The following is a 27,435-nucleotide window of genomic DNA, read 5'->3' as shown; positions in this document are numbered from 1 at the left end:
ATATGCAATTGTTTCGATGAGACTTGTATCACAGTGAAACAGCAACATGTACATAGGTGAGGTTCGCGACGACGTTCGGTTCGCTGTTCAGTTGCAAGTATAGACGCAACCTTATAGATAATAACTCTTACTTATTGGGTCACATCTCACAAAAGGGTCTCCTGAAAAACTGGGCAAGCAAGTACAAATTGGATTATGATTGATAACTTGACACTGAGTTCTTAATCCACAAGTACCAATACAAGGATCGATACACTTTTGGTTACTGCAAGCTAGGTTACGCAAACAATCTGAGCTTATTGAACACTCTGGTGTGCAAGTGGGAGGAGCTCCTAGATACCCTTGTATACAAGAGCATACAGCATTGCCATTAACTACGCGACATCGACTATTTGGTCCACAAGGTGAAGGGTTACAAGGGTTTTGAGCTACAGGGTCTGCAAATAAATTTTATTTAATTAACATTAACTTTGAAAGAAAATTAACTCTTTATCTAAGCTCATTAAAAAACTTATCACACCTCTTACGATGGAACAACTGACAAATGCATTGCCAGACATTCCAGCTGGACAGCTGCACATAGGAATGTGATTAAACACATCACAAATCGCATTTTGTCCGCAAACTCCTCCACAAGGATCTGTACATTTGTTACGAATACAAGCTCTATTGAATGGACAATCATTATTCAACAAACATTCCGGCTTGCACACTGAATATGGGTCTCCTTTATATTCAGGCAAGCATGTGCATATGCCATTATTGCATTGTGCATTGGGTCCACAAGGTGATGGATTGCAAGGATCTAATGGATCACTTTCCACAGCTGTAATGTTGTTGGTAGGAAATTATTAATAAATAATGATAAAAAAATTGTAGATTCAAAGTTAGCCCTTACGTTTAACAGGTAAGAGATGGCAGTTGGTAAATGGGTCTCCTGTGAAACCAGCAGGACATAAGCAAGTAGGAGTGTGATTGATTACACTACAACTTGCACCGAATCCACAGGAGCCTAGGCAAGGGTCACTGCATCTTTCTCGTATACAAGCTCTGTTACTGGGACAATCAGAATTTATGATGCATTGTGGTCTACAGTTTGGTGGGCTACCAAAATAATTAGGAGAACAGGAACATGATGGAACGCCTCCAATGTCACGACACTCAGCGTATTGTCCACAAGGGGACGGAACACAAGGATTTTGCACTGGAACTGGCGTGGGTATGGGCTCTGAAAATAAATTGTACTTTCTATGTTTTCTACCAAAAATATGATTAAGTGATGATATATATTAGTTATGCATATAGTGTGCTCAAACAGTAATGCGTATTTCTAAAACGACACATTTTAGAAAATAATCTTTGAAGGACTTTAAAAATCTACTAAACGGCTACACTAGTTTGACCTTGAGAGGCTGGTTGAAGGATACATATATGAATGTAGCCTTGAATTTTTCAAATGAAATACCTCAACTTCTTATTGTATATTCTTGTAGCTTGGCTCAAGAGCTTCCCAAAAACATATACTGATTTTTAATTTCATTCAATCATTTATGACACATCTCAACTTGAAAGTATAAACGAGCGACTATACTAAAAGTAATGGTCGTAACAATGACTTCAATCATTGTAACACTACTGATTACATTTTTCAAAACTGAACTTTTTTCAAGTTCGTACCCTCTAACTAAGAAATTTGACCTTTCCTAGCGAATTTTTTAACTTTTAACTTTTGAACTATGGATGTCTGAAGTACTTGCTGCGACCACTAAGTTTAGCATAATTACTCGTTTACACTTTCAAATCGGCATATCTTGTAAACACTTGGATAAAGTTGAAAATCAGTGTAGGGTTTTAGAAAGCTCTTCAGCTCAGTTACAAAAACATTCAGTAAAAAATAGGGCTTTTAATTTAATAAATCTAAGGTGACCTCCAAATGTCCTTCGATACATCTCTTAAGGTAAAATTAGTATAGCCATCTGAAGGTGAGGGTACATGATACGTCAATTCACGCGCGGTGAGTACATTTTTTCATGGCGGGAGACTTTTAGCATGGTATTTGAAGGGGATGTGATAATGGTAATGCGCTTGGAATGGACGTGGCGCGTGCACTCCACAGTTCCATATCCATACGCTGCGCGTCCGCTTCATACGCCTCGCGTGTGTTTAACACGCCGCGTACTCGCACCTTAAAGATTTTCTGTAAAATACAACATTTTAGAAATGCACATGACTTTTGAACATACTATATATTAATTAAACCAATTGACTTGCAAAAACGATAATTTACTATTATTTTGTAAAATAACAGATTTCTGCAAGCAATCTGGTATTTGATAGATGTTAACTTATATATAATTATTTTTCCAATTGCTATTAGTCTTACTTGGTGTTGGGAAGCATCTGGTAAAAGGATCTCCGGTGAAGTCCAGTTTACAAGCACAAAGTGGACTATGATTAACGATTCTACATTCAGCATTGAACCCGCAAGGACCGGGGGCGCACGGGTCAACGCATTTTTGCTCGACACAAGCTCTATTTGTAGGACACTCTGAACTCAGTACACACTCTGGTCGGCAATTCGGCGGAGAGCCAGTGTATGCAACAAGACACGAGCACACGGCTTGACCATTAATGACTCGACACTGGCTATTAGCTCCACAGGGCGAAGGTCTACATGGATCCGTTGTATCTTCCACCGCTGCAATAGTCACGTTTAAGTCACGTTAAGTTCGTTTAGTCCGTCTTAATCTATGTTATTTTCCTCCTCTTTTCGCAAGCTATTAATCCCTTTTAACTCATACGTGTTATCCTTAATTAATTTTAAAGCTTTGATTTGCTTGTGTTTAATTATTACTGAATGTTGTGTGCAATATCTCTAATAATTTATTTAATTTTTGCAAATAACGTTATTATGTTATACGAGCATTATTTGTTTCTCTCTGCTATGATTATTATTGATGATTAGATTAATTTTTAAGTCAAATAATTTCTGATCTATGCTAATTGCCATTACCAATAAAATTTCAATTGCTCGAATGTTACGTGCATTTAGAATGATTACAAATATATTGTCAGGAAGCATTTGAGTGTTATTTTTAATGGCGTGGAGTTAAAAAGGCGAGAAAATTTGTGGCCAATGACTAATTGGGACTTACGACTTGGTGGCTTGGGTTGGCAACGATTGAAGGGGTCTCCGGTAAATCCAGGGTAGCACGAACACGTGGGCAAGTGATTTATAACTTGACACTCAGCATTTTGAGCGCAACTTCCGGGACAAGGGTCTTGGCACTGTGATCTAATACATGCCAAACTGGATTTACAATCGGTATTTACCGTGCACTCAGGACGGCATCCATCGTAAGGGTTCCCAATAAAATTTGTAATACAGGAACATGATCCCGCTCCGTTTTGTTCTTTGCAAATCGCATTCGGACCACAGGGCGATGGAGAACAAGGGGACAGTAGCGTGGGCGTGATTTCAGCTAAAAAAGGGCATGACATAAAAATATTATTCGTTAAATAAATAAATAAAGCTCCATTAACTCAAATAGTTGCATCCCTGTAAACTCCTATCAACCAAGTTTAGTGTAAATTAGGTTATTATGTTTATCTTTAACAATACTAGTTTACGATGGAAAAAGTCGTATCAGTAGTAAGTACTTACTCTAAAAAATCAGAATTTAAATTACTATCAATGTTTATTAAATTGCTGATATCTATGCAACTTGCATTTTGATTATCTTGTTCATGAATGGCAAGTGTTATTAACATTATAATAAATTTTGATCATAATTTAAATTATAAGTTTTTGGATTAAGTGTTTACTGCTGATACAGCTTTCTTCCATTGCAGATCAGAGTGCGTTGAAAAAAAATGTAGTCAGAAATAACATTGCACTTAGTGCTGTGACTATTTTTCTTTGGAGATAATGTATAGTATTCTCCTATTTTAAAAGATATTCCTAACTTTATTCGATTAGTTGTTGTGATATATGGAGTTTTTCATCAATTTTAACTATTCTTTTAAATAAATATGGGTCTCTTACGTTGTCTAAGTGTACATTGTGTGAAGGGGTCACCAACGTAGCCACTGAGGCAGACACACATTGGAGTATGGCTAACAACATGGCAGTCTGCGTTAGCTCCACAAGAGCCAGGGCAGGGATCTTTACATTTTCGCTTAATGCAAGCCAAATGATTGGCACATTCGCTATTACTTATGCACTGAGGTCTGCAATTTGGCGGAGAGCCAATGAAATCAGGTAAACATGCACAAGATGGCTTATCGTTGATCATTTGAAATTGGGAGTTTGGTCCACATTGGCAAGAAGGACAAGGATCCCTTGGTGGTGTGGAAGATGGAACTGTTTCATAAAATTCACATAAGTACAGACTCTTGGTCACTGATTAGTGTATGATAAAAAGCTTCTTACTGATAATTTTACATCTAGTAAAAGGATCCCCTGTATAATTTGGTGGGCAGCTACAAACAGGATTGTGATTTATTACTTGGCAGAGAGCTTGCAAACCACAACTGCCTTCACATGGATTTAGGCAATTCTGATTGCTGCAGGCTTGGTTTCTTGGGCATTCAGAACTCAAAATACATTGTGGTCTGCACGTAGGTGGTGCACCAATAAAATTTGGTACACAGGTGCAAACAGCTTGTTGGTTTATTTCTCGACAAATGCTATTTGGTCCACAGGGTGAAGGTGAACAAAGATTTTGCTGTATTGGTTCTGCAGTTGAAAATTAAATTTTAATATCACTCGAACCAAATACTATTTACTCTGATTTCATTCTTTGATCTCAATCGTACCTTGTACGGGTGAGCACTGAACAAATGCATTTCCAGCCATACCCACTGGGCAACTACACATAGGTATATGCTTGAAAACATTGCAAATTGCATTTTGGCCACAAGTTTGTAGGCAAGGATCTATGCACTTGTTTCTTTTGCCACATGCTAGATTCTGGGGACAGTCAGTGTTGAATAAACATTCGGGCCTGCAACCAATGTACGGATCTCCTTGATAATCCGTCAGACATGTACAAATTCCATTTCTGCATTGAGTATTTAAACCACAAGATATACATGGGTCATCAAAAATTGGTTCTCCTAAAAAGATGTTCAATTAGGGACTTCAGGAGTATCATAAATCTAAGAAAAAACAAATTTTACAAAGTAAGAGCACAATCTTACTTTCGGTGGTTGGATTTGGATAGCAATTGCTAAATGAATCCCCAGTATATCCTTCGGGACAGGTGCACACTGGCACATGATTGTGAACTGAGCATAAAGCAGTAAGGGCGCAGGATCCCAAGCAGGGATCTCTACATTTTTCATTAGAACAAGCCAGATTCATTGGGCAATCTGAATGAATTTGGCATTCTGGGCGACAATTTGGTGGAGATCCTATGTAATTCGATAAACAAGAGCAAGATGGTATGCCATTGATATTTCTGCATTCGGCAAAAATCCCACAGGGGGATGGCATGCAGGGATCCTTTGGAATTATTGAGTTATCTTGAGCCGGAGCTGAAAATAATATGGAATCTATCATGGCATGAGCAATTAAAAGTGCAATATGAGTATATATGTAATGAAGAAAGTAATGAAAATGAGATGGGTCTAGATGCAGTAATAAAAACTTTTCTTACGTGGAGATGGAAAACATCTAGTGAATGGATCACCAGTAAAACCAGGTTTGCAAATACATATCGGACTGTGATTGATCACTTTGCATTGGGTATTGATTCCACATGGATCTGGGCATGGTGACCTACACTTTAGGTCGATACAAGTCAATTCCTTTGGACATTCATTGCTCACTGTGCATTCTGGTCGGCAATTGCGGGGAGATCCAATAAAATTAGGGAGGCAGATACAAACTGCATGATCATTGATGTTTCTACAATTGCTGTTGGGTCCGCAGGGTGAAGGATTGCAGGGATCGTTTGCCTCTACCGCTAAATAAAATTAAAACAGGATTAAGGAAAGGCTTACATACGTTTCGTGCAAATTTCTATCTACGTGCTTTTATTACCAACTGATAGATAAATTTTTACTTCGGATCCTGATCTATCCTCGATGGATATTTCATGCAACGAAGGTTAAAATTTCTATCCTAGTAATAAACTGATGTTTCTCAAAATTTACAATAAAGCTTACGAGATATTTGTGGTGTACAGTGTCTGAAAGGGTCACCAGTGAATCCAGTAATACAGGTACAGGTGGGTATATGTTTTATAGTGTGGCATTGGGCATTTAAGCCACAGGTTCCTGGGCAAACATCCACGCATTTCAGGTTGGAGCAGGAGAGTGTCGGAGGGCAATCTGAGTTTTGTGTGCACTCGGGTCTACAACCTTGATAAGGGTCTCCTAAATAATCTTGTATGCAGGTGCACGATCCAACTCCATTCTGTTCGCGACAAATCGCATTTGCGCCACATGGCGATGGTATGCATGGGCTTCTATTATCTATAGGGCTTTCGACTGGAAAGAAATTTATTTTTAACGTTAAAAAGAATTTGATGAATTTGTGCCTTTGGTTTTAGGAAGCTATTATAATAGGCGATTTTAGCAGTGCGTTTTTTCTTATTCTTTGAATTCTTCTCGTCATACTAGTGATAAGCTTTGCTTCGATGTTACAGTGAAGCTTTAATGTTGATAATATAGGCATGGGTGTAGTGGTAGAGTGAGACATTATTGGTAGGTTAATTTGACTTTCTCTGTGAAGCTTTTGTACGAACCAGTGCGATAAAATCCACGCTATAAAAAAAATCCATCTTAGTGGGTTCCGTTGGATGTAGTACGTGAGGGATAGGCATTACAACAAATATTACTTATCAAATTTCTTGTATGTTTAGACGAAGCTCTGCAGAGATCAGTGTTTTATTGAGATCCATGATAAAAATGCTTAAAGTGCGCTTTATATGGGGTATTAATATTTTAATAACGGGGTAAAAGCATGACATTTAATCGGTTAATCGCAGGCGTTATACTTTTTGCAGGGTTTGAGGACACAAATCTTATGTTTAAATGTAAATTTGGGGTGTGATTTCCTTTAAGTGCCATCGACGAGTATTCTTTTTTTCATAGGGATGTAACAGACGTGTAACTGGGGTCGGTTAATGGCAAAATTTGGGGTTTAATGGTTACAAAATGGCAAAAATTATATTCTTTCATAAGTGCAGAGCTTGAATCTCAGGCTCTGCTATCAAGGACCTTTCTAGAATTCGTTCGATGTAAACGAATGAATAAAATAAGCACTTACATCGATCGCTCGCATGCTTTCAGCGATAAATTTGCAAATTTAAAATATGTGGTACTCACTCTTGACGTCTGGCTGACAGCTACTGAAGGGGTTTCCAGTGTAGCCAGAGATGCACGAGCAAACTGCATGGTGATTCACGACCGAGCATTGCGCGTTTAATCCGCACAAGCCAATGCATGGATCGCGACACTTTTGTCGAATGCAGGCGAGATTAGACGGGCACTCTGGATTAATTGAACACTCTGGCCTACAATTGGGTGGAACTCCGATATAATTTGGCGAGCACGAGCAAGCAGGACTTTCTCCCCGCACTTGGCATTCTGAATTTGGCCCACAGGGTGATGGCAAACATGGGTTGGTCGGTATTTTAGGTTCTTCTAATAAAAGTTAAAAAGAATATATGGTTAATCACTAGAGTCAAATCAATGAGATACGAAAATTTATTTTTTGTAGTAGTTAAACAGTTCTTGTATATTTTGTTTGTTACCTATTGCAGGATAGCATCTAGTGAACGGATCGCCAGTATTTCCTTCTGAGCAACTACAGATTGGATTGTGATTTACTACTTGACACAAAGCGTTCTGCCCACACGTGCCAGGGCAGGGATTTTCACACTTGTTGTTTAGACAGGCGAACGTTAATGGACACTCTGCACTGCTGATACATTCTGGTCTGCACGAGGGTGGGCTTCCCATGTAACCTGATTGGCAAGAGCAAACTGCATGATCATCGATGACTCTGCAGATACTATTTGATCCACAGGGGGACGGGGTGCAAGGCTGTTGCGGTGTATCTGAAATTTCGGATAATATTATAGAGCTAGTGATAAATATATTATTTGACCAATTAGATTGATACAAAGGAGATTATTTTTTTAATTTTATGTAAAGTAAGATACCTTTGGGTATGTATGGTCGGCACGAAGTGAATGGATCGCCTGTTGTATCTACTGGACAGCTGCATGTTGGAATATGATTGACCACATCACAACGTGCATTTGATCCGCAGGTGCCTTTACACGGATCCACACAATGCTGGTTAATGCAAGCTTTTACACGAGTACAGTCAGAGTTCATCGTGCATTCTGGTCTGCAATACGAATATGGATCACCAAAGTAGTTTTGTAGACAGCTACATGCTCCATTGTTACATTCGGCATTCGGTCCACACGGTGAAGGGTTGCATGGATCTTCTGGTATTTTTGGTTGTTCTGAAAGTTTAAAATGTGTAATTAGATCTAGTTAAAAATTTTTTCAATTATTCAAATAAAAGAATACTGTTAAATGTACCTTGAATTGGGGAGCATATGGTAAAAGGATCCCCCGTGAACCCTGCCTGGCACAAACAAATGGGAATATGATTTTGTACTCTACAATCGACATTCTGTCCACAAGACCCTATGCACGGATTTCGACATTTCTCCGAAATACAAGCTTGATTAGATGGGCAGTCTGTGTTGACAACACACTCAGGTCTGCAGTTTGGTGGAATTCCTACGTAATCCTTAAGACAAGAGCAAGCTGCTTGATCTCCAACTGCCCTACATTCCGCATACAAGCCACAAGGACTTGGCTGACAAGGATCACGCGATGGAATTGGTACTGGCTCTGCTTCGATAGAAATAAATAGTTATTAAAACTAATACAATGTTTTAATTATGCAGCTTAATTTGAACTTATCGCAGAGATTCAAAAATAACAATAAAAATCAATTCACACCTAGTTGAGGATAACATCTCAAGAATGGGTCTCCCACCATTCCTTGTGGACAGCTGCATAAAGGATTATGGTTGATCACTCTGCAATTAGCACCTACTCCGCAAGTGCCTGGGCAGGGATCAGTGCATATGTATTTATAACAAGCACGATTTTGAGGGCACTCTGAGTTTACGACACACTGTGGTCTACAATTAGGGGCTGAACCGACAAATGATTCTTGACAGGTACACACTGCTTGATCATTTATTGCACGACACAAACTGTTAGGCCCGCAAGGGGAAGGATTACATGGTTCGATTGCTGTTGGTTCGATTTCTGAAATAATAAATGTACTGTTGTAAAATAATATTTACGTTTAAATTATTATTTTGTCACTCGACCATTTTATTCAGACAAAGCAGATATATTTATATTACACATACCTGGTTTAAAAGGCAGCGAGCAAGCAGTGAATGGGTCCCCGACGTAACCTGGTAAGCAAGTGCAAGTAGGAATGTGGTTGATAACAGAGCACTGAGCTTGAGTGCCACATACACCTGGACACGGATCCTCGCATTTGTTTCTTGTGCACGCTTTGTTGGTCGGACAATCCGAACTCAGAATACATTCTGGCTGGCAACCTTCGTACGGGTTACCGTGATAATCATCGATACAGATACAGGCGCCAGCGTTATCTCGTTGCTGGCATATTGCATTAGGTCCGCATGGCGAAGGTTCACAAGGATTAATCTTTTCTACTTCTTCGATTACACATTGTACAAATGGATTGCCTCTGTATCCTTGTAAACACGAGCAAGTGACTGCGTGGTTGACAACTATACACTCCGCGTGATCTCCACAAGTATTCGGGCAAGGATCGGTACATTTGGAGTTTATGCACGCTTTGTTCGTTGGGCAATCCGGATTTATCAAACATTCTGGTCTGCACGATGGGGGCGTGCCAATGTAAGAAGGCAAACACGAACATGAAGGATTTCCGTTTATGTTCTGGCATTGAGCATTGGGTCCGCATGGCGAAGGATAGCAAGGATCTCCTGGCTCTTTGACTTCAGGAGTAACTATAGAAAGATACAAAAGTTTGGTCGAATCAATTTTGACTAAGGGGACTAAGCATACTAAATAAGAAAAGTAATTTTCATCCACTGCTTACCTGGAATATCGTAGCAGCTTCTAAACGGATCACCAGTTTGACCAACAACGCAACTACAAATTGGTGAATGGTTGATTACTTCGCATCTAGCATTTAATCCACACGATGCGAGGCAAGGATCGGTACATTTTTTATTCACACAAGCTCGAGACGGTGGACATTCAGAGCTAACGAGACATTCTGGTCTGCACGACGGGGACGAGCCAAGATATCCTGGCAGGCAAGAGCATACAGCATGGTCTTCAATATTTCTACATTGACTGTTTGGTCCACAGGGAGAAGGATTGCATGGATCCTGCTTGCTGTGTGGTACTGTTAAAAATATTAAGCGTAGAATTATTTCGCATTTCAGTTGTAGCAAAATTTATTATTCTATTTAACGTGTATAAAAAGCTGAAGTAGAAAATACGTTTATATTATTATAATTAGAAATCTGCTATCTTTTTAGTATTTACCTTGAGGTTGAATACGGCAATTGACAAAAGGATCACCCACGTATCCAGTTGGACACGAACAAACTGGAATGTGATTTACAACGTCACATTGAGCGTTTTGTCCACACGTGTTAGGGCAGGGGTCTTTGCATTTATTTCTTTGGCAAGTTTTGTCCCGTGAACACTCAGAATTTACGATGCATTCAGGCCTGCAAGCTTCGTATGGATTGCCAAAGTACTCGGGTAAACATTCACATTCGCCATTCCTGCAGATGGCGTTTGGACCACAAGGTGGTTGACTGCATGGTCCTGCAGTTTTGGGAGCTTCTGTCGCTGAAATAAATATTTTTCATAACAAATGCAAAAAAGTGCTTTTGGTAAATAAAGTAAACTTACTCGGTGGAATAATAACACATTGGGTGAAAGGATCACCATGATAGCCTTCTATACATGTACAAACTGGAATATGATTCAACACATGGCACTGAGCATTGACTCCACAGGACCCTGTGCATGGATCTTGGCACCGTTGATTGAGACATGCTTGGTGACTCTTGCAATCCGAGCTTAAAATACATTCTGGACGACATTCAGGAGGAATTCCAATGTAATTTGGTCGACACGAGCAAGCTGGCCTTCCTGATATCACTTGGCACAACGAATTTGGTCCACAGGGCGAAGGGTTGCATGACGGTGAACGCTCAGTAACTGGCTCTTCTTCCACTATAAAATTATATAACATTTCGTATGATTGACCGTTTACAAAAATACTATCACAGACATGTTTATTAATGCTAGCAAAGGTTACGGCAACAACTACGCACAGAACTATTACTTATAGCTTATTACCAAATTATAAACTGGATTAATGTTAAGTATTAAATTTTTACCATGTGGTGAGCACTGTGTGAACGGGTCACCAACGAATCCAGGTGGGCAGGTACAAATTGGGTTGTGATTCTTAGTGGCGCATTGAGCTCTCAGTCCGCAGGTGTTTGGGCATGGATCCGCGCACTTCTTGTTAATGCAAGCAAGGTGGACAGGGCACTCGGCATTCACAATACACTCAGGTCGACAAGACGGTGGAATACCTACGTGTTCTGGTAAACACGTGCATACTGCTTGTCCATTTATGGGTCGACACTTACTATTGGGGCCGCATGGTGTTGGTGAACACGGATCTTGTGGGGGAGCCACTATGTTAAAACAATTAACACACGATATTAAAGCTACTGAATTAAGCAAACATGTGATAAAAATGGAAGGAACAACTGGCTATAATTACTGAAAATTATTAAATTATAAACACAGTAATAATAAAGAAAAAAAGTGATTTGTAATGAGAGAAAATAAAGAGGATAATAAAGATAAGATAGTGCAAGTGGAATATTTGGTACCTTTGGCTTCCTCAATCTCGCAAGCATAATACGGATCTCCTGAATAACCAGGTGGACAGGCGCAAACAGGGACATGCGCTTGAACGTTGCAAATGGACAAAGTACCACAAGCGTTGGGGCAAAGATCGGTGCATTTGAATCCAACACACGCCAACTGCGGCGCGCAGTCGTCGTTCGCTTCGCATTCTCTGTGGCAACCCTTGCGACTGTCGTATGGATCACCAATAAAATCGGGTGGACAAGCACATGCACCAGCACCATTTCTTTCACGGCATTGAGCATTCGGACCGCAAGGATTCGGTGAGCAAGGATTTGCCACCGTTGCTTCGGTTGCTAATGAAAAATCATCCCATTAGAGTCCACGAATAAGATAAAGATCATCACCATTGATACTGGAGTATATCAATGTTGAAAAGTCCCAATAAAAAGTAAACCCAACTTTCTTTTACCGCTACAAAGGATTCCCATTCTCAAAGATACTCCGAATTAAGGATTCCTCTCCTTTTCTTCTTGAAAACTTAAAATCTCTCCGTTATTAAAACTCTTAAGAAATCAAGAAACTGATAAGAAGGAATATAGACATGTCGAAATATTTTTACAGAACGGAGCTTTTACAGAATCCTCGATTCAGTGTCGTGTCGTAATACTTACAAGGAGGCGGTGCTAAGCTGCAACGGAAAGTTGCATCGCCCACGTATCCTTCGGGGCAGGAGCATATCGGTACGTGATTCTGAACAGTGCATCTGGCCAATTCACCGCAAGCTCCAAGAGAGAGGCAAGGATTTTTGCAGTGCTGGTTTATACATGCCGCGGTATTAGGGCATTCCGAGTTATCGGTGCATTCCGGTCTGCAATTGGGTGGTCGACCAATGACATTCGAGAGACACGAGCAAGCCGGTTGAGAGCCTATGACTTTACACTGCGAATGAGGACCGCAAGGGTTAGGAGAGCAAGGACTACCGGCGTGTTTCGGTGGTGTTTCGGGCAAGTAAACCTTGGTGCAAATAACGAATGGATCACCCGTGTAGCCACTGGCGCACGTGCAGATTGGATTATGATTAACCGTGAGACATCTGGTATTCTGTCCACAGGAGCCTACGCAAGGATCAGTGCATTTGTTATCCACGCAGGCTTTGTTCTGCGGACACTCTGAACTGACAATACACTCAGGTCGGCAGGATGGTGGGGTCCCTAGAAAACCTGGCTGACATAAGCAAACCGCGTGACCATTGTGGGTGCGACAATTGCTATTGGCTCCACAGGGAGATGGTTCGCAAGGATTTATAGGAATTGGTTCGGGAGTCGCCTCTATCGGGCTGCAAGATCTAAACGGATCACCCATGTATCCTGGCAAGCAGGAACAGGAAGGCGCATGGTTCGCTACGCGGCAAGTTGCAAACTGTCCGCAAGTTTTGGGGCAAGGATTTACGCATTTGTTGTTTAAACAAGCTTTGCTACGATCGCAATCGGCGTTTGTGACGCATTCCGGTCTGCAACCGGTATACGGATCCCCAAAGTACTCCGGCAGGCATGTACAAGATCCAGCACCGTTTCTCTCATTGCACACAGCGTTTGCTCCGCAAGGTGACGGATTGCAAGGGGTACGTGGCTTTTCAGTTGTAATAGGCTCTGTGCATTGCAAATTTTTTATTTAAGCGTTAATTCTGTATTCCAATTTCCGTTAAGAGACTGAAGACAAAACTGGTTCTTAGGTAATTAATTTCACTGAGCAGTATTTGAAATTTTATACTTGTTATTGTTAATTAATAATTATACGTAACCAGTTTTATCCTCATCGTGCATGGTTAATGTGAAAGCATTACCTTCTACGATAGGTGTACACTCGGTAAACGGATTTCCTGTATAGCCAGAATTGCAAATGCAGACTGGATTGTGCTTCACAACGTTACAATAGGTATTGACGCCACAGGAGCCTGGGCAAGGATCAACGCACTGCTCGTTTTGACAGGCCAGATTTCCAGGACAACCTTCGTTTATGACGCACTGTGGACGACAATTAGGCGCTCTGCCAATGTAATTAGGCAAGCAAGAACATGCTGGGAATCCATCGATAACACGGCATTGAGAATTTGGACCACAAGGTGATGGTACACAAGGATTTCCGCTTGGCTCTGGACTTGGTATTTTCGCTGTAGAATCAATGACAAACAGATTACTCAACAATGCATTAATTTTAATATAAATTTATTATACTTACGCTCTTCTTTAACACACCCGAAGAACGGATCACCAGTGTACCCGAAAGTACAGCTGCATACTGGATTATGATTGATAACTTGACAATCTGCATTGACTCCACAAGTGCCCGGGCATGGGTCCTTGCACTTTTGGCTAATGCAAGCTGCATTTTGTGGGCAATCTGCACTAATCACACATTCTGGTCTACATCCAGGAGGACTGCCAATGTAATCGGGCTGACAAGAACATACAGCGTGATTATCTATGACGCGACAGTTGCTGTATGAACCGCAAGGTGATGGCTCGCATGGATTCGTTGGTGGTTTCGGAATATCTATTAATAAACCAAAAGATTTTTAACATGACCTTGAGAAGTAAGAAATTAAATATAGATCTCGACCATACCTGGTTGAAGTATATGACAAGAAGTGAGTGGATCTCCAGTGAAACCAGATAAACAAGTGCAAGATGGCTGATGATTGAACACTTGGCATTCTGCGTTAAGGCCACAAGCGCCTATGCAAGCATCTTTGCATTTGTTATTTGTACAAGCTTTCGTGTGCGTACAATCGGAGTTCTGCACGCATTCTGGTCTGCATCCCTCATAAGGATCACCGGTGTAATCTGGTAAACACGTGCAGGATCCGGCACCACTTCGTTCCTTGCATATAGCGTTTGATCCACAGGGTGATGGATTACAGGGCAAAGTTACTGGATACGTTACTAAAATTTTAATTAAATTGACAAAATGTCCTCAGGTCGTTCGTACCGAGAAAGAAAATTATTTCGATTCTTCGAGATGATAGAAGTTTACCTTTCGGACTACATCCTGAGAAAGGATCACCCTCGTACCCTTCGTTACAATGACACATAGGCCTATGATTTTGGACTGTACAATTAGTATTAAATCCACAAGAGCCAATGCACGGATCCAAGCATTTCTTTTGAATGCAAGCGAGATAATATGGACAATCTTGATGAATCAAACATTCCGGCCTGCAATTAGGAGGTGCACCGAACATTCCTGTGATACATGTGCATACTGGATGACCCTCTTGCGCTCGACAGTCTGCGTTTGGCCCGCAAGGTGATGGGTAGCATGGAGTTTTACCAGTATCTTTCGGCTCTACAAGGTACACGTTAAATATTTATACTTATAAAAGAATCAAATTCCTTTTTTCAGTACGAATAATGGTAAAAGTTAGTTTACCCTCTTTGATACATCGTAGGAATGGGTCACCAACGTAATTGGGTGGACAAGAGCAGAGAGGGTTGTGATTGATGACTTGGCAATTGGCATTCTCTCCGCACAAATCACGGCAAGGATCACTGCACTTTTGTCCAATGCAAGCCTGATGTTCTGGACATTCAAAGCTAACCAGACACTCTGGACGGCAGGATGGGGGAGTTCCTTGATATCCTGGACTGCATGAGCAAACTGCTCTGTCGTTAACCACACGACAAACGCTGTGTGGACCACAAGTGGATGGTATGCAAGGATTTTGAGCCGGAAGAGCTGCAAAGCGTATCATCAGAATGCACCATTTTTAATTCGAAATTTTTGCCAAGGGTATAAGCACTAGATTACTTACGTGTTTTGTCAATTTTGCAGGAACGGAATGGATCTCCGTTATACCCAGGTAAACATGAGCAAACTGGAATATGATTGAGAACCTCGCATTGCGCATTGTTTCCGCAAATACCAGGGCATGGATCTCGACAAAGTTGATTGAAGCAAGCCAAGTGATGTGGACAATCGAGGTTGGTAAAACATTCAGCTTTACAGCCATCCACGTAAGGATTACCAATGAAAGGTGGAATGCAGCTGCATTTTGCTTCGCCATGCTCCGTGGTGCAAATTGCATTTTTGCCACAGGGTGATGGATTGCATGGGTCGTAAGGCTCTGATGAATGGACTATTAAATGAAATAATTATTTATTAACATATATAAATTTTAAAGACATTTTGTATGCAAATAACGAACACAAAGAATTAATTAAGATGGGTTAGTATGAAGCTTACCTGAACAGCTGTTGTAAGGGTTTCCAACAGTGAGCTCGGGACAGTAACAAGGTGGGGTTCTGGTAGAATTGCATAAAGCACCGTAACCACACGGGTTAGGGTCACACGAGTCAATCTTAGGGACGCAGCCCCTAATAGTGTTAGGACTTTCGATGAAACCGCTTAAACAGGTACATTTGGCAAATCCATTATTCAAAATGGAGCACTGAGTGTTAGGCCCACATGGGGATGGGTCGCATGGGCTACTTGGGAGCGCACATGGGGACTGTGGAGGATTTCCTTCGTATCCCGGTAGGCAGAAGCATTTTACTTTGCCACCGACCACTCTGCATCCTGAATTATGGCCACATGGATTTCCCTCACACTTATCACCTTCTGGAACTGGTTATTATTTGATGGTAAAATTAATTATGAGTTAGCATATAAATTCTGCTCAGTGACAATAATCAATGACGTTATTCACATTGTCGTTAAATGTTTAGCTGAAGAAATCAAGTAAATCATAAGTCGAAATTAAATAAGTGGATTAAATGATCAGGGTTTGAAGGGAAATGTTGGTCAAATTGTATACATACTGCATTTATCGAATGGATTTCCAGTCAGTCCTTTTGGACAGAAGCAAATTGGGTTGCCATTATCATTTTCGCACATAGCATCGAGACCGCAAGGATTCGGAATACAAGGGTCGCCAGTTTGTGGCTCACAGCCAATAAGTGGATCTCCGATGTAGCCAGAGATGCATCTGCAATGTGCCTCGTGGTTTTCTGCATAGCAATTGGAATTCTCACCGCAGTCTGCTTCTCTGCATGGATTGATGCATTCTCTGTTAAGCCTGTCGCAATATTTGTGCGGTGGACAGTCTTCGTTATACTGGCAAATGTTTTTGCCTTCCTCTTCTGCAATGATATGTAATTAATATTCACTTCTAGCCTCAGTGAAGTTAAATTATTTTATCTCGTCTTAAAGTAAATCAATTTTTTACCTGTTTCACAATACGAGAAACCATTTCCATGATAGCCTTCTTTACAGCTGCAATCTGTTCCGTGATTTTTATTGATACAGACTGCATTTTCCGCACAGGGATTCCGAATGAGACATGGTTCCAGACAAGTGTGCCCGATACACGCTGTTGTCAATGGGCAGTCGTTGTCGCTAGTGCAACCGGCTAAAGAAAGTGATAAAAGCCCATGTAGCCCCAAAGAAAGACGTGCAAATAAATTGAAGTGTATTTTGAAGAAAATCCAGTGTATAAACAATTTTTATAGAAGACTCTATTTAGACTAAGTGTAAGATCGAATTTCGCGGAATAAAAAATAAAATGCAGAAAAAATATTGAAGTAAAAAAGTTTGTAAAAGTTATTGAATCACTGCGATAAGGAAACAATTTACATAGTAAGAAAATATTGCATTGTGCTGAGAAATTTAAACGTAGCGGTTTCTTGTGCTTTTTGTGGTACATATAGATAAAAGTCGATTATATTGTGTTTGTACAAGCACTATATGTACATATTTTTAAACATGTATATACATTGATTTTGAATTATTGACTGTAAAAAGAAACGCAGGTTTTTAAGGCAATTCTTTTGCACACGTTTTGATACAAACCTTTTACACACGTATTGGTCAAATGATCGCATTGAGTCCCAGCAGGGCAATCATTACATCCAGGTTCTTCCTCTGTAAATGTCAATGCAAATGTAACTAGTAAATTCAGTCTCCTGTTAATTAACATTAAAATTTTATGATTTTACAATAAGAATGATTGAAGGAAAAATTGCAATAAAGTCTACATCACATTTGAGCTTTCCTGTTTATGCAAAGTCAACAATAGTTAAGAACAAAAGCAAATAACTCGAAAATAAAAAATATTTTTAAAGTATCAATATTATGCCTGTTAAAAATTAATGATTAATTATGCATGGGAAAATATACCTTTAACACAAACAGGTCGATGATCTTGAACATGGCAAACCTCAACATAGTCACAGGGATTTCCAAGGGTGCAGGGATTCAAGCACTGGTGGTCAATGCAAGCCAATTGTGCCGGGCAATCAGAATGCGTTGCACATTTCACATCTGATAAGACAAAGTTTTGTTAGGCACATGAAATTATAAGCATTGAAGCTATTCTAATATTATACCAAAAAATTTTAAAACATTGATGTCCTTCGTGATAAAAACTAAAAAAAAAAACATTTTTATCGAGTACACGAGAAAACTGCATTTTTATTTGGAACGGAGTACATAGAAGAATGCCAGTTACTGTACCCCAAGGAAACTTCATGATGCATATGCACAAAGCATAGTGTTATATGTAAGTAAACATTTTAATTTTCTATTACTATTATTTATACAATAATAATAAATTTAATATGGTAAAAATTAAATAGAAACACAGTAACAGGCATTCCTATTTTATAATATATATTGTAAAATAAAAAATATATAAAAAAATCACTGTTATATTACGCAATGATGAAGATTTACAATTATATCGCGCATAAATAAAAAATACATAAAGATTTGTATATAGTGCAAAGCCCAGTCCTCTTAGCACATAAAATACAGTAAATTATTGTCAGTACTCGAATTAATTGTTAAAATCATTAGATAATTTATACATTGAGATCATGCACAAGCATTATTTTACACTGAAGTATAGCAAGAATGTTCTGTTTTTGCAATGTAGTATAAATGTCCGCTTATATACATGTTTTTTTTCATTGTAGTGCTTCATACAGTTTAATGTAGAGATATTATATACACCATTAATAATCTACACACTTTTGTTGTTTTTTGCATTAAATTTTTTATCGAATGTGTTTCATTAAATTAAATTTTATGCTCTCAACTTTTCCAGAATTGGTCATTTCCAATTTTGTTCTGGCAAGGAGAAACACAGGTAATGGTACAGAAATTAATATCAACACAAGATTCCAGAGTGGAGAAATTTTTACCTGGAAGTAGGCTAAAAACAGTTGAAATTTGATTGGCAGACGAGTAGAAGCAGACAGACTCATGGTTTTTGACAAAGAAAGACTGGTTTCTCAAACATATCTCTTTGTCACAAGGATTTTTACACAAGTCTTCCGAACAAATTTGATCGGATAAGCAATCACCATGAATTTTTACAGATTTCATTGACACTTGAAGATGGATAAAAATTTATTTTATCGATAGATCCTTCAAATTGAAGAATCATAGTAAAAACCATATCCTAAGGGCCTCCACACAGTTTTTCTTTTGCTCGAATATTTTTGCCTTTATTGTTGGACTTTTCATAGATCCTTCTTGAATAATTTTACAAAAACAAGCTGGTCTGTGTGACCTGACACAACAAACACATAGCATTTGACAAAGAATGATGCTAGGATCAACGTTGAAACTTTCAACATATAGGTACTCTTTGTCACTGCAATCATCATAATACTCACGAGTAAAGTTGGGATTCTGAACTGCTGTGAATTTAATGATAATAAGCACACATAGACATCCGACAATAGACATTGACATGTAATATATAGAGTAATTACTATTAGTCTACTACACTAAAAATAATATTTCTAACAGTACATATATGATTATCAGATTCTATGAATTAAGAAGTATAAGCATGCACGCACAATCAATAACAGATAAGCTAATTAATTAAGAAATATTATGATTAGAAATATATAGAGACAGATGTAACGGAAGATGGGTCCTCTGGTAACAAGAACCCTGCTGAAGTAAAAGAGGGAGCTGAGAGATGGGCTAATATAAACCACTTAACTTTCTCATTGCTACATAAACGTGTTAACATTGAACAATCGTATAGTGTATAGTTTAATCTTAGAGGGTAAAAACTTGCAGACAGAAATCAAAGTAAACAATGAAAAATCGTCTGCGAGATTTTACTCGAGAGCTGGAAGAAATTGGTGTGAATCGTGTTGAGTTATTGCTGAAGAGAGAAATAGCAGAGTGCGGGAGAAGGTGACGAGCTACAAAAACTGTAAAGAAGAAGAAGAAGAAGAAGAGGAAGAAGAAGAAGAAGAAGAAGAAAACAAGGACAAGGGGAGATACAAGAAGAACAAAACTGAAAATAACAACAACAATGATAATACGTATATATATATATGGTACAGTAGAATAAGAGTAAGGCTAAAAGACGTAAGACAAACAAGGTAAAAACTAGCGACTGTAGCGTGAATAGGTAATAAAAGAAGAAGTAGAAGAAGGTGGTGAGAAGAGTTGAGAATTGGTGTTTACCTTTCATGCATCCGTATTTAGTATCTGGCACAAAGCCGGGGGGACAGAACTTGCAGATAGGCTTGTGCTCCTCGACGTAACAGGGGGCATCAGCCGGACAGGTGGAGTTCTCGCAGGGGTCCACGCAGCGATAGTTGCGGCACGCCAAGTCCGCCGAGCAGCCACTGTCTCGCAGGCAAATGGATAGGGAAGGATTGCAGTTGCGGATGCAGACGCAGACCGGTCGATGCTCGAGGACGTCGCAGCTCTTATCGGCCGGGCAGGGGCGCTTCCGGTTACGGACGTTGCAGGGGTTCTGACATTTGCCGTTGACGCACGCGGCGTTGGAGGGACAGTCGTAGTCTCGCGAGCAGGCCAGGGTGTCCGGGGCGCAGGTGAGTTCACCGACCTCGTTAACCACGAAACCGAACTTGCAGACGCATACCGGCTTGTGACTGCGGACCTGGCACTTCTTCGTGGACTCGCAGTCGTGGCGCGAGTCGAGGCAGGGGTCGCGGCACTCGCCACTCCGCAGGTGGCAGGCAAGGTTCTCCGGGCAGTCCAGGTCGGAGGAGCAGTTTATGCCGGGCGGTGGACGCGGATTGGGCGTGTCGCATTTCGGGTCCGGCTGGCACGCGCTCTTTGGCATCCCGATGTAGCACTGGGGGCAGGAACAGCGTGGCTTGTGCAGCACCACGCGACACAACGCGTTTATACCGCAGGCACCCCGCAACGCGCACGGATCCAGGCATTGTAGGTTTATGCACGCCTTCTCGTTCGGGCATTCCGTGTCTACCGTGCATTCGCGCTCTACGAGGCCACGCGACGGATTCCACAGTCGGGTTTCACATGGGTGTTTGGGTTCAGGGTTTCAGGGAGGAAAACAAAGAAAAAAGCTTTCGTAAGAACTGTGAAAAGAAACTTTCTCACAAATAACGTTAAACCACATGCTTTATATTCTCCTTGGGCAGAGGTGCAGAGAATTCTTTCTAATCTATCAACGCTTTGTTCTATTTACTCCGGGCTCGTCGCTTCGATGATATATATATATATATACATATATATACATATATATATGTAATGTATATTATGTAATATAATGTAAAAAATATAGTTTTCAATGTAATAGATACATGTAAATAAATAATACAAGCCTATTTACAAACAAGCCCCCAGAGACTTCAGAGAGTAGGAAAACATCCCGTGAATATCAGCAAATATCAAGCATGGGTATATGAGAATGTCCCTTTCGCAGTTCCCAATCTGTATTATTTCTTACTATTTCTAATATAGTATCTATGTATGTATATTGGTAAGCATATGTATATGTTGTAAAGGTGCGAATACACGGCACGTGAATTCACGCGCGGTTTGCACTTTTTTGGAACGGACGTGCTGCGCGTGGTGCGTGCGTGGAGGGGACACGCGGCACTTCCGCTCCACGCGCGGCGCGTTGGCTCCGCACGCCGCACGTGTACCTCACTCGCCGTGTACTCGCAACTTGATACGTGTGATATATACGTATACTTGCAAATTATATAAATAAATCTATATGTATATAGCATATAGAGTCTACGAGATACAGTATACTGAAAAAAAGCTCAGCAATCATTCCTCTTTTCCTACGTTTTTCCGGATTACATTTTAATTAAAGCAATTATTTGCGGAAAAATCAATTTCATACAATAGTAACATTACACGAACAACTAATTGAACTAATTAAACATGTAATCGTTTTTATTAATTCACTTCTAACAACTCGATTGTTCGGTAAAAAAAGTACGTCGTGGGAAGCGACTGGAATTCGTATTTTCACTCTTTGATTTAAACCTTTAGCTTGGAGAAAAAATTCATGAATCGTGAGTTTTTTCAGTGTAATACTACTTTTTTTAAGACAGATTGGATACTGAAGTAAACATTCTACATATAAAGTTATGTGTGAGATACGTGTGACATGTCTTTCACATTATTATGTACAGTATGCCTATATATATGTACAAGTAAAAACTTTTTGCTGTGAGTATATATGTATAAAATTATCCAGTGTCGTAGCAGGCAGTTTTCTGCTTCAATCACATCTGTCTCTCAGTGTTAACGAATCACTGGATTAATACATCTATAGCATATTATTAAAAACCTAGTGGACGATACATGGTTATTCTACAGACCATGTTCCTGCGATATCGTCAGTAATTGCTAACAAGTCACAAAATGCTGTACATCAAATTAACCAGGTTGCATTTTGGTTAAACAGTTAGTAAGTCGACCCTTACCTGTCTTGCATTCGATATCTGGCGAGCCAGTTGTACCGGGTGGACATCGACATACGAATATCGTACCATCGCGAATACACTCAGCATCCTTGCCACATCCCAAAGTTCGACAATCGCCCAAACTCTTTTCGGAGCTACCTGCAAAACCACAAGCATACATTTAATTATTTCTGATTGAAATATAAATGCAAGAGTGTTGATATTCAGTCTCCTATTAAGCATGAACAAAAGCACAAAATTCATTAGACTTACAAGCATGTTCTGGATCTCCAGTTGGATAATTCGGTGGGCAGTAGCATTGGGGCTCATTTTTGTATATGCGACATGCTGCGTTCACACCACATCTAACGTCTCGACAAAGGTCTCCACCGTCGCATATACACGCTGTGTGGGCATCGCCATGGCATCCTGGATCGCAAGTGCATTCAAATCCGTTCAAACTTTCCCTGCACTTTGCGTTTACACCGCAAGGTCTTCTCAAGCACTCGTCGCCTCCTGCGTGCATGATATCAATATTTTTATTATACTCATGGAACCCATGACTAATCCGACAAAAAGTTATCGGTAATTCGTTCAGTGTTTGGAGGACGAGTTATGTAAACCAATATAGCGCACGTGAATGTTGCACGAATGTTAACTCCGTACACCATTTAGGAGTGGACAAATTAAACTTCTCGAAGCAATCGTTTAATCGATTCGATTTTTTTAATTAATAAATGTTATGCTATTGTTGATATTTTTAATTATAAAGGACTTTGGTGTTTGTTAACAGCTTCAACATGGTACTCCGATCTTTCATTCGGCCATTAATTTTGATGTAGTGCTTACAAATTTATACTATCCTATATAAAAAAATGTCTGAAAGGTTATCACATTCATTTTCCTACCTTTCTTGCAGTTGATCTTTGGATTACCAAAGTGTCCTGGTGGGCAAGAGCACTGAGCATTTCTGTGCACAACACGACACTGCGCATTGAATCCACAAACGCCGTGCTGTAAACAGGGATTCGTGCAGACGCCATTTTCGCTGCATCGTTTGTTATGCTCGCAATCCTCGTCCCTGTGACATTCCAATTGGTAGCATTCCTGGCTCGGCTCACCCTGGAAGCCCTCCGGACATAAACATACGGCTCGATGATTCGACACGCGACAGAGTGCATTTATTCCACATGGCGAACCGTTTGAAGAGCATGGATCCACGCATTGGCTATTCGTACAACTCAAAGATGGCGGACAGTCCGAGTGTGTGCGACAACCGACAAGACATAGTCCCCCGTCGCAAATGTATCCCTATAAAAATGAAAATAAGGATAGATTGGAGGATATTGAAAACTTTGTAGTTTGGATCTTACTTTTTGACATGTGTTGGTAGAGATGTCGCATTTCGTGCGACACTTTCCTCCATAGCAAGCCTCGCCACAAGAACACTGATCGTGGCCGTAACAAGTCTTGGTACAGAAGCCAATTTCGTCACATTCGCACGAGCCATCGCAAGGTATCATTATTTTAGCACAGTTTACATGAGCAACACCGGAATAATTCTCTGGACAACTGCACTGTGCCACATGATTTACCACTCGACAACCAGCGCATTCACCACATGCTCTGCCTCCCTCGCATGGACCTTAAAACGAATTTACATAAATATATATGTATATATAGTTAAGAAAAAGTAATTCACGATATCCAAGATTTTTCTACTCAATTATCAGTTAATATTAATGTGTGTGTGTGTGGTACGTACTTCTACATTTGTTGTTAATACAGGATTCATCAGTGGGGCATGTATTATCGCTACGACAACCGATATCGCACAATCTGTTCTGGCAAATTTGATTTGACAAGCAATGTTCGTCGCTATTACAAATTGCTTTGCAAATTCCTCTATCGCAGCGCTCATCGTTAAGGCAATTAGCATCGCTAAAAAATTAACGTAATTGATTAACAAAGTGATTTGAAAAGCATATATTATAAATTTAAAGTGTATTCTAACTATATATACCTTCTGCAGGTAGTGTAACAGGAGCTACCATAGCAAGTTTGAGTTGGAAGACACTCGTTTTCAGATAAACAAGGAACGAAAACTTGTCTACAACCAATCAGAGGATCCCCCACCAATGGCGATGAACAAGTGCAATGTTTCTGATGATTACTGACAAAGCATTTCGCGTTGACTCCACAAGCATTTGGTAAAAGACATGGATCTACCAAGAAAAATCAAATTCAGTTTTAAATATGACCTTAAAATTCTTGCTCAAAATTGTTAAAGTTTAATCAGGAAGAGATTTCTCTAAACTAGACTTTACCAGTGCATTGGTTGTTGATGCAAGCAAAATTTTCCTGACACTCGATATCAGATCTGCATCCAGCAGCACAAACAAGACCCTCGCAAATTTCTCCACTTCTGCAGTCTTCGTCCCTCCTGCAAAGCGATTTACAAATTCCAGATGAGTCGCATCTTTCATTGCTCAAGCAATTCGCATTGGTAGAGCAAACTGGTGTGCAGAGTCCATTTATGCACGAGGTTCCAGCGCTGCAATCCCTATTGGCTTGGCAAATTGTTCCTGGTGATCTTAAACAGGCAACCTTGGGAGTTGGATTTGGAATGAAGCCAGCTGGACAAGAGCAAGTGGCTCTCTGGTTGAACACAGTGCATTTGGCGTTTGGTCCACAGGGAGTCTCTTTACAGGGATCCACGCATCTGTTCTGAATACACGCTGCGTTGGCGTTGCAGTCTTCGTCAGCGCGACATCCGAAGGAGCACGCGTTGTTCAAACAAATATGACCGAGGAAACAGTCGTTATCCAATCGACAAGTTAACAAACAATTGCCTCGGATACATTTTTCATTAAACGCACACTCGTTGTCATTGGTACAAACTGGCAGGCAAACATTATCGCAACAAGTATTTCCTAATGAACAATCTTGGCTACCGCTACAAGAAACTGGCACTGAAAAATAATTATTTCATATTGCAATTATTTAGTTTAATTGTACAATTATTTTATTTAATATACAGTATTTCTTTTTACTACTCACATCTAACACACTCCACTTCTGAGTTCCCAGTGAATCCAGGTGGACAGCTACATTGTTTGATGTGAGTCCTAACTACACATTCAGCATTCGTTCCACAAGCTGCTCGTATGTTGCAAGGATCCAAACATTGTCCACTCAAGCAAACATCTGATAAGTTACATTCTTCGTCCGATTGACATAAAGCTGAAATTCAAATTATTTTGGTTAATTGTTTGTTATTTTAATTTAATTTTATTAACTAAAACTTATATCCAAAAATTGTACAAACGTACGTCTGCAAATGCTTTCGTAGCAGTAGGTGTTGGGAGAACAGTCTGCTGAGGATGAACAAGTAACTGGTCTTGGTCGACAACCTACTCCTAAACTAGTTGGATCACCTTCGTAACCTTGACGACATTGGCAAGCAGCTGCGTGATTGCTAGCAATACAATCAGCATTTGGTCCACATTGTGTACGGGCACACACATCTAAAAATACAATTTAGAATAGTAAATAATAATTAATTAAAAATTCAAATTCTGCAAGATTGTTACAGCAAATGATGAGACATACCAAAACATTTTGGAATATTATTAACGTTGGTACATTTGGCACTTAGAGGACAGTCTTCGTCGTTGAGACATTCAACAGGTTGCTGGCATCCGCCATTATAGGGATCGCCAACAGTACCTGGCTGACAGCTACACTTGTAGGACCCTCTTGAGTTCTCGCAAATAGCACCAGGAGCGCAAGGTATATTCAAGCAAAAATCAATCAATTGACAATGATGGTAGGCATCGCCAGTGTATCCAGGTTGACAGGTACAGACCTGTAATAATATAACGCGTTTTATCATACGAGACATTTAAAGGATTTAAAAAATATCCTTTTAATTAACTTTTACCTGAGAATGTCTTTCGGCTGTACAGATGGCATTGACCCCACAAGGATTATGAGCCAGACAAGCAATTCTGCATCTGTGAAGGTCACAAATTTTCTCGTCCGAGCAATCTTCGTTAATCTGACATTCGATTGACTGACATCCAATCTTGTCGTCTCGTGCATTTCCGAAAAAGCCAGTTTTACAATTGCATTCAGCTATATGGCTTTCAGCCTTACATTCAGTGTTACGTCCACAAAGAATCAGCTCACATGCTCCACGACATTCAGCCTAAAGATATATCAATTGATATTTAAATTTTTGTTAAATTATTTTTCATTGTTTTACTGTTTACAAGAAAATATAAATTATTACTTGTCCAATACTATTCTTGATACATTTTTCGTCATATGAACAATCATCGTCTGATATGCATCGGAATTCTTGAACACAAATATTATTATGGCAGTATTGGTAGTCTGGGCAGCTTGAGTTTCCTCTACATGTTGGTTGACACAATCCATTAATACAAAGCTGTTCACCAATGCAGTCTCTAGCACTACCACAAAGAGCTGCAATTACACAGTTTGATTAAACTTTGTGAATTTAAAATATTTAACAATGATTAAGTCTAAAATATTTCAAGATCTTACCAGTGCATATTCCTCCGTTACAGGCTGATCCAGTTGGACATTGAGTGTCAGCTTTGCAGTACTGAACTGGTGTGCATCCCAGATTGGGATCACCAGTTCCTCCAGGTTGACAAGTACATACTGCACTGTGATTGAGTGTTGAACAATCAGCTCCATGTCCACAAACATTTGCAACAGAGCAAGGATC

General features: G+C 39.9%; 1 protein-coding gene across 1 annotated transcript in view; it reads right to left on the bottom strand.

Annotated features, from left to right (window-relative positions):
- The window catches only part of LOC136785251 (uncharacterized), a gene marked incomplete at its 5' end in the record, with an annotated part of 46,948 nt that extends 19,519 nt beyond the window's left edge, over positions 1–27,429 (bottom strand). The window contains 48 exons of the mRNA XM_066746283.1: positions 132–437; positions 521–826; positions 899–1,228; positions 2,384–2,698; positions 3,156–3,482; positions 4,046–4,363; positions 4,433–4,738; positions 4,819–5,118; positions 5,203–5,538; positions 5,661–5,969; positions 6,172–6,495; positions 7,336–7,653; positions 7,764–8,069; positions 8,175–8,486; positions 8,566–8,883; positions 8,995–9,309; positions 9,417–10,052; positions 10,145–10,456; positions 10,600–10,911; positions 10,975–11,301; positions 11,469–11,774; positions 11,976–12,308; positions 12,627–13,604; positions 13,799–14,125; positions 14,194–14,508; positions 14,580–14,885; positions 14,944–15,300; positions 15,385–15,690; positions 15,767–16,090; positions 16,198–16,578; positions 16,773–17,093; positions 17,180–17,362; positions 17,803–17,874; positions 18,130–18,273; positions 20,446–21,234; positions 22,698–22,835; positions 22,950–23,192; positions 23,585–23,987; positions 24,050–24,321; positions 24,442–24,617; positions 24,700–24,901; positions 25,004–25,648; positions 25,737–25,919; positions 26,009–26,203; positions 26,289–26,544; positions 26,620–26,886; positions 26,971–27,167; positions 27,249–27,429. Of these exons, the coding sequence (XP_066602380.1) occupies positions 132–437; positions 521–826; positions 899–1,228; positions 2,384–2,698; positions 3,156–3,482; positions 4,046–4,363; positions 4,433–4,738; positions 4,819–5,118; positions 5,203–5,538; positions 5,661–5,969; positions 6,172–6,495; positions 7,336–7,653; positions 7,764–8,069; positions 8,175–8,486; positions 8,566–8,883; positions 8,995–9,309; positions 9,417–10,052; positions 10,145–10,456; positions 10,600–10,911; positions 10,975–11,301; positions 11,469–11,774; positions 11,976–12,308; positions 12,627–13,604; positions 13,799–14,125; positions 14,194–14,508; positions 14,580–14,885; positions 14,944–15,300; positions 15,385–15,690; positions 15,767–16,090; positions 16,198–16,578; positions 16,773–17,093; positions 17,180–17,362; positions 17,803–17,874; positions 18,130–18,273; positions 20,446–21,234; positions 22,698–22,835; positions 22,950–23,192; positions 23,585–23,987; positions 24,050–24,321; positions 24,442–24,617; positions 24,700–24,901; positions 25,004–25,648; positions 25,737–25,919; positions 26,009–26,203; positions 26,289–26,544; positions 26,620–26,886; positions 26,971–27,167; positions 27,249–27,429 (15,433 nt within the window). The remainder of the gene's footprint in view (positions 1–131; positions 438–520; positions 827–898; positions 1,229–2,383; positions 2,699–3,155; positions 3,483–4,045; positions 4,364–4,432; positions 4,739–4,818; positions 5,119–5,202; positions 5,539–5,660; positions 5,970–6,171; positions 6,496–7,335; positions 7,654–7,763; positions 8,070–8,174; positions 8,487–8,565; positions 8,884–8,994; positions 9,310–9,416; positions 10,053–10,144; positions 10,457–10,599; positions 10,912–10,974; positions 11,302–11,468; positions 11,775–11,975; positions 12,309–12,626; positions 13,605–13,798; positions 14,126–14,193; positions 14,509–14,579; positions 14,886–14,943; positions 15,301–15,384; positions 15,691–15,766; positions 16,091–16,197; positions 16,579–16,772; positions 17,094–17,179; positions 17,363–17,802; positions 17,875–18,129; positions 18,274–20,445; positions 21,235–22,697; positions 22,836–22,949; positions 23,193–23,584; positions 23,988–24,049; positions 24,322–24,441; positions 24,618–24,699; positions 24,902–25,003; positions 25,649–25,736; positions 25,920–26,008; positions 26,204–26,288; positions 26,545–26,619; positions 26,887–26,970; positions 27,168–27,248) is intronic.
- Positions 27,430–27,435: the final 6 nt, after the last annotated feature.

This window comes from Prorops nasuta, unplaced genomic scaffold (genome assembly GCF_024137725.1).
Source record: "Prorops nasuta isolate Cenicafe-Biocafe unplaced genomic scaffold, Cenicafe_Pnas_1.2 PNAS00212, whole genome shotgun sequence".
Lineage (NCBI taxonomy): Eukaryota > Metazoa > Arthropoda > Insecta > Hymenoptera > Bethylidae > Prorops > Prorops nasuta.
This window is presented reverse-complemented; position numbering and strand designations above follow the sequence as displayed.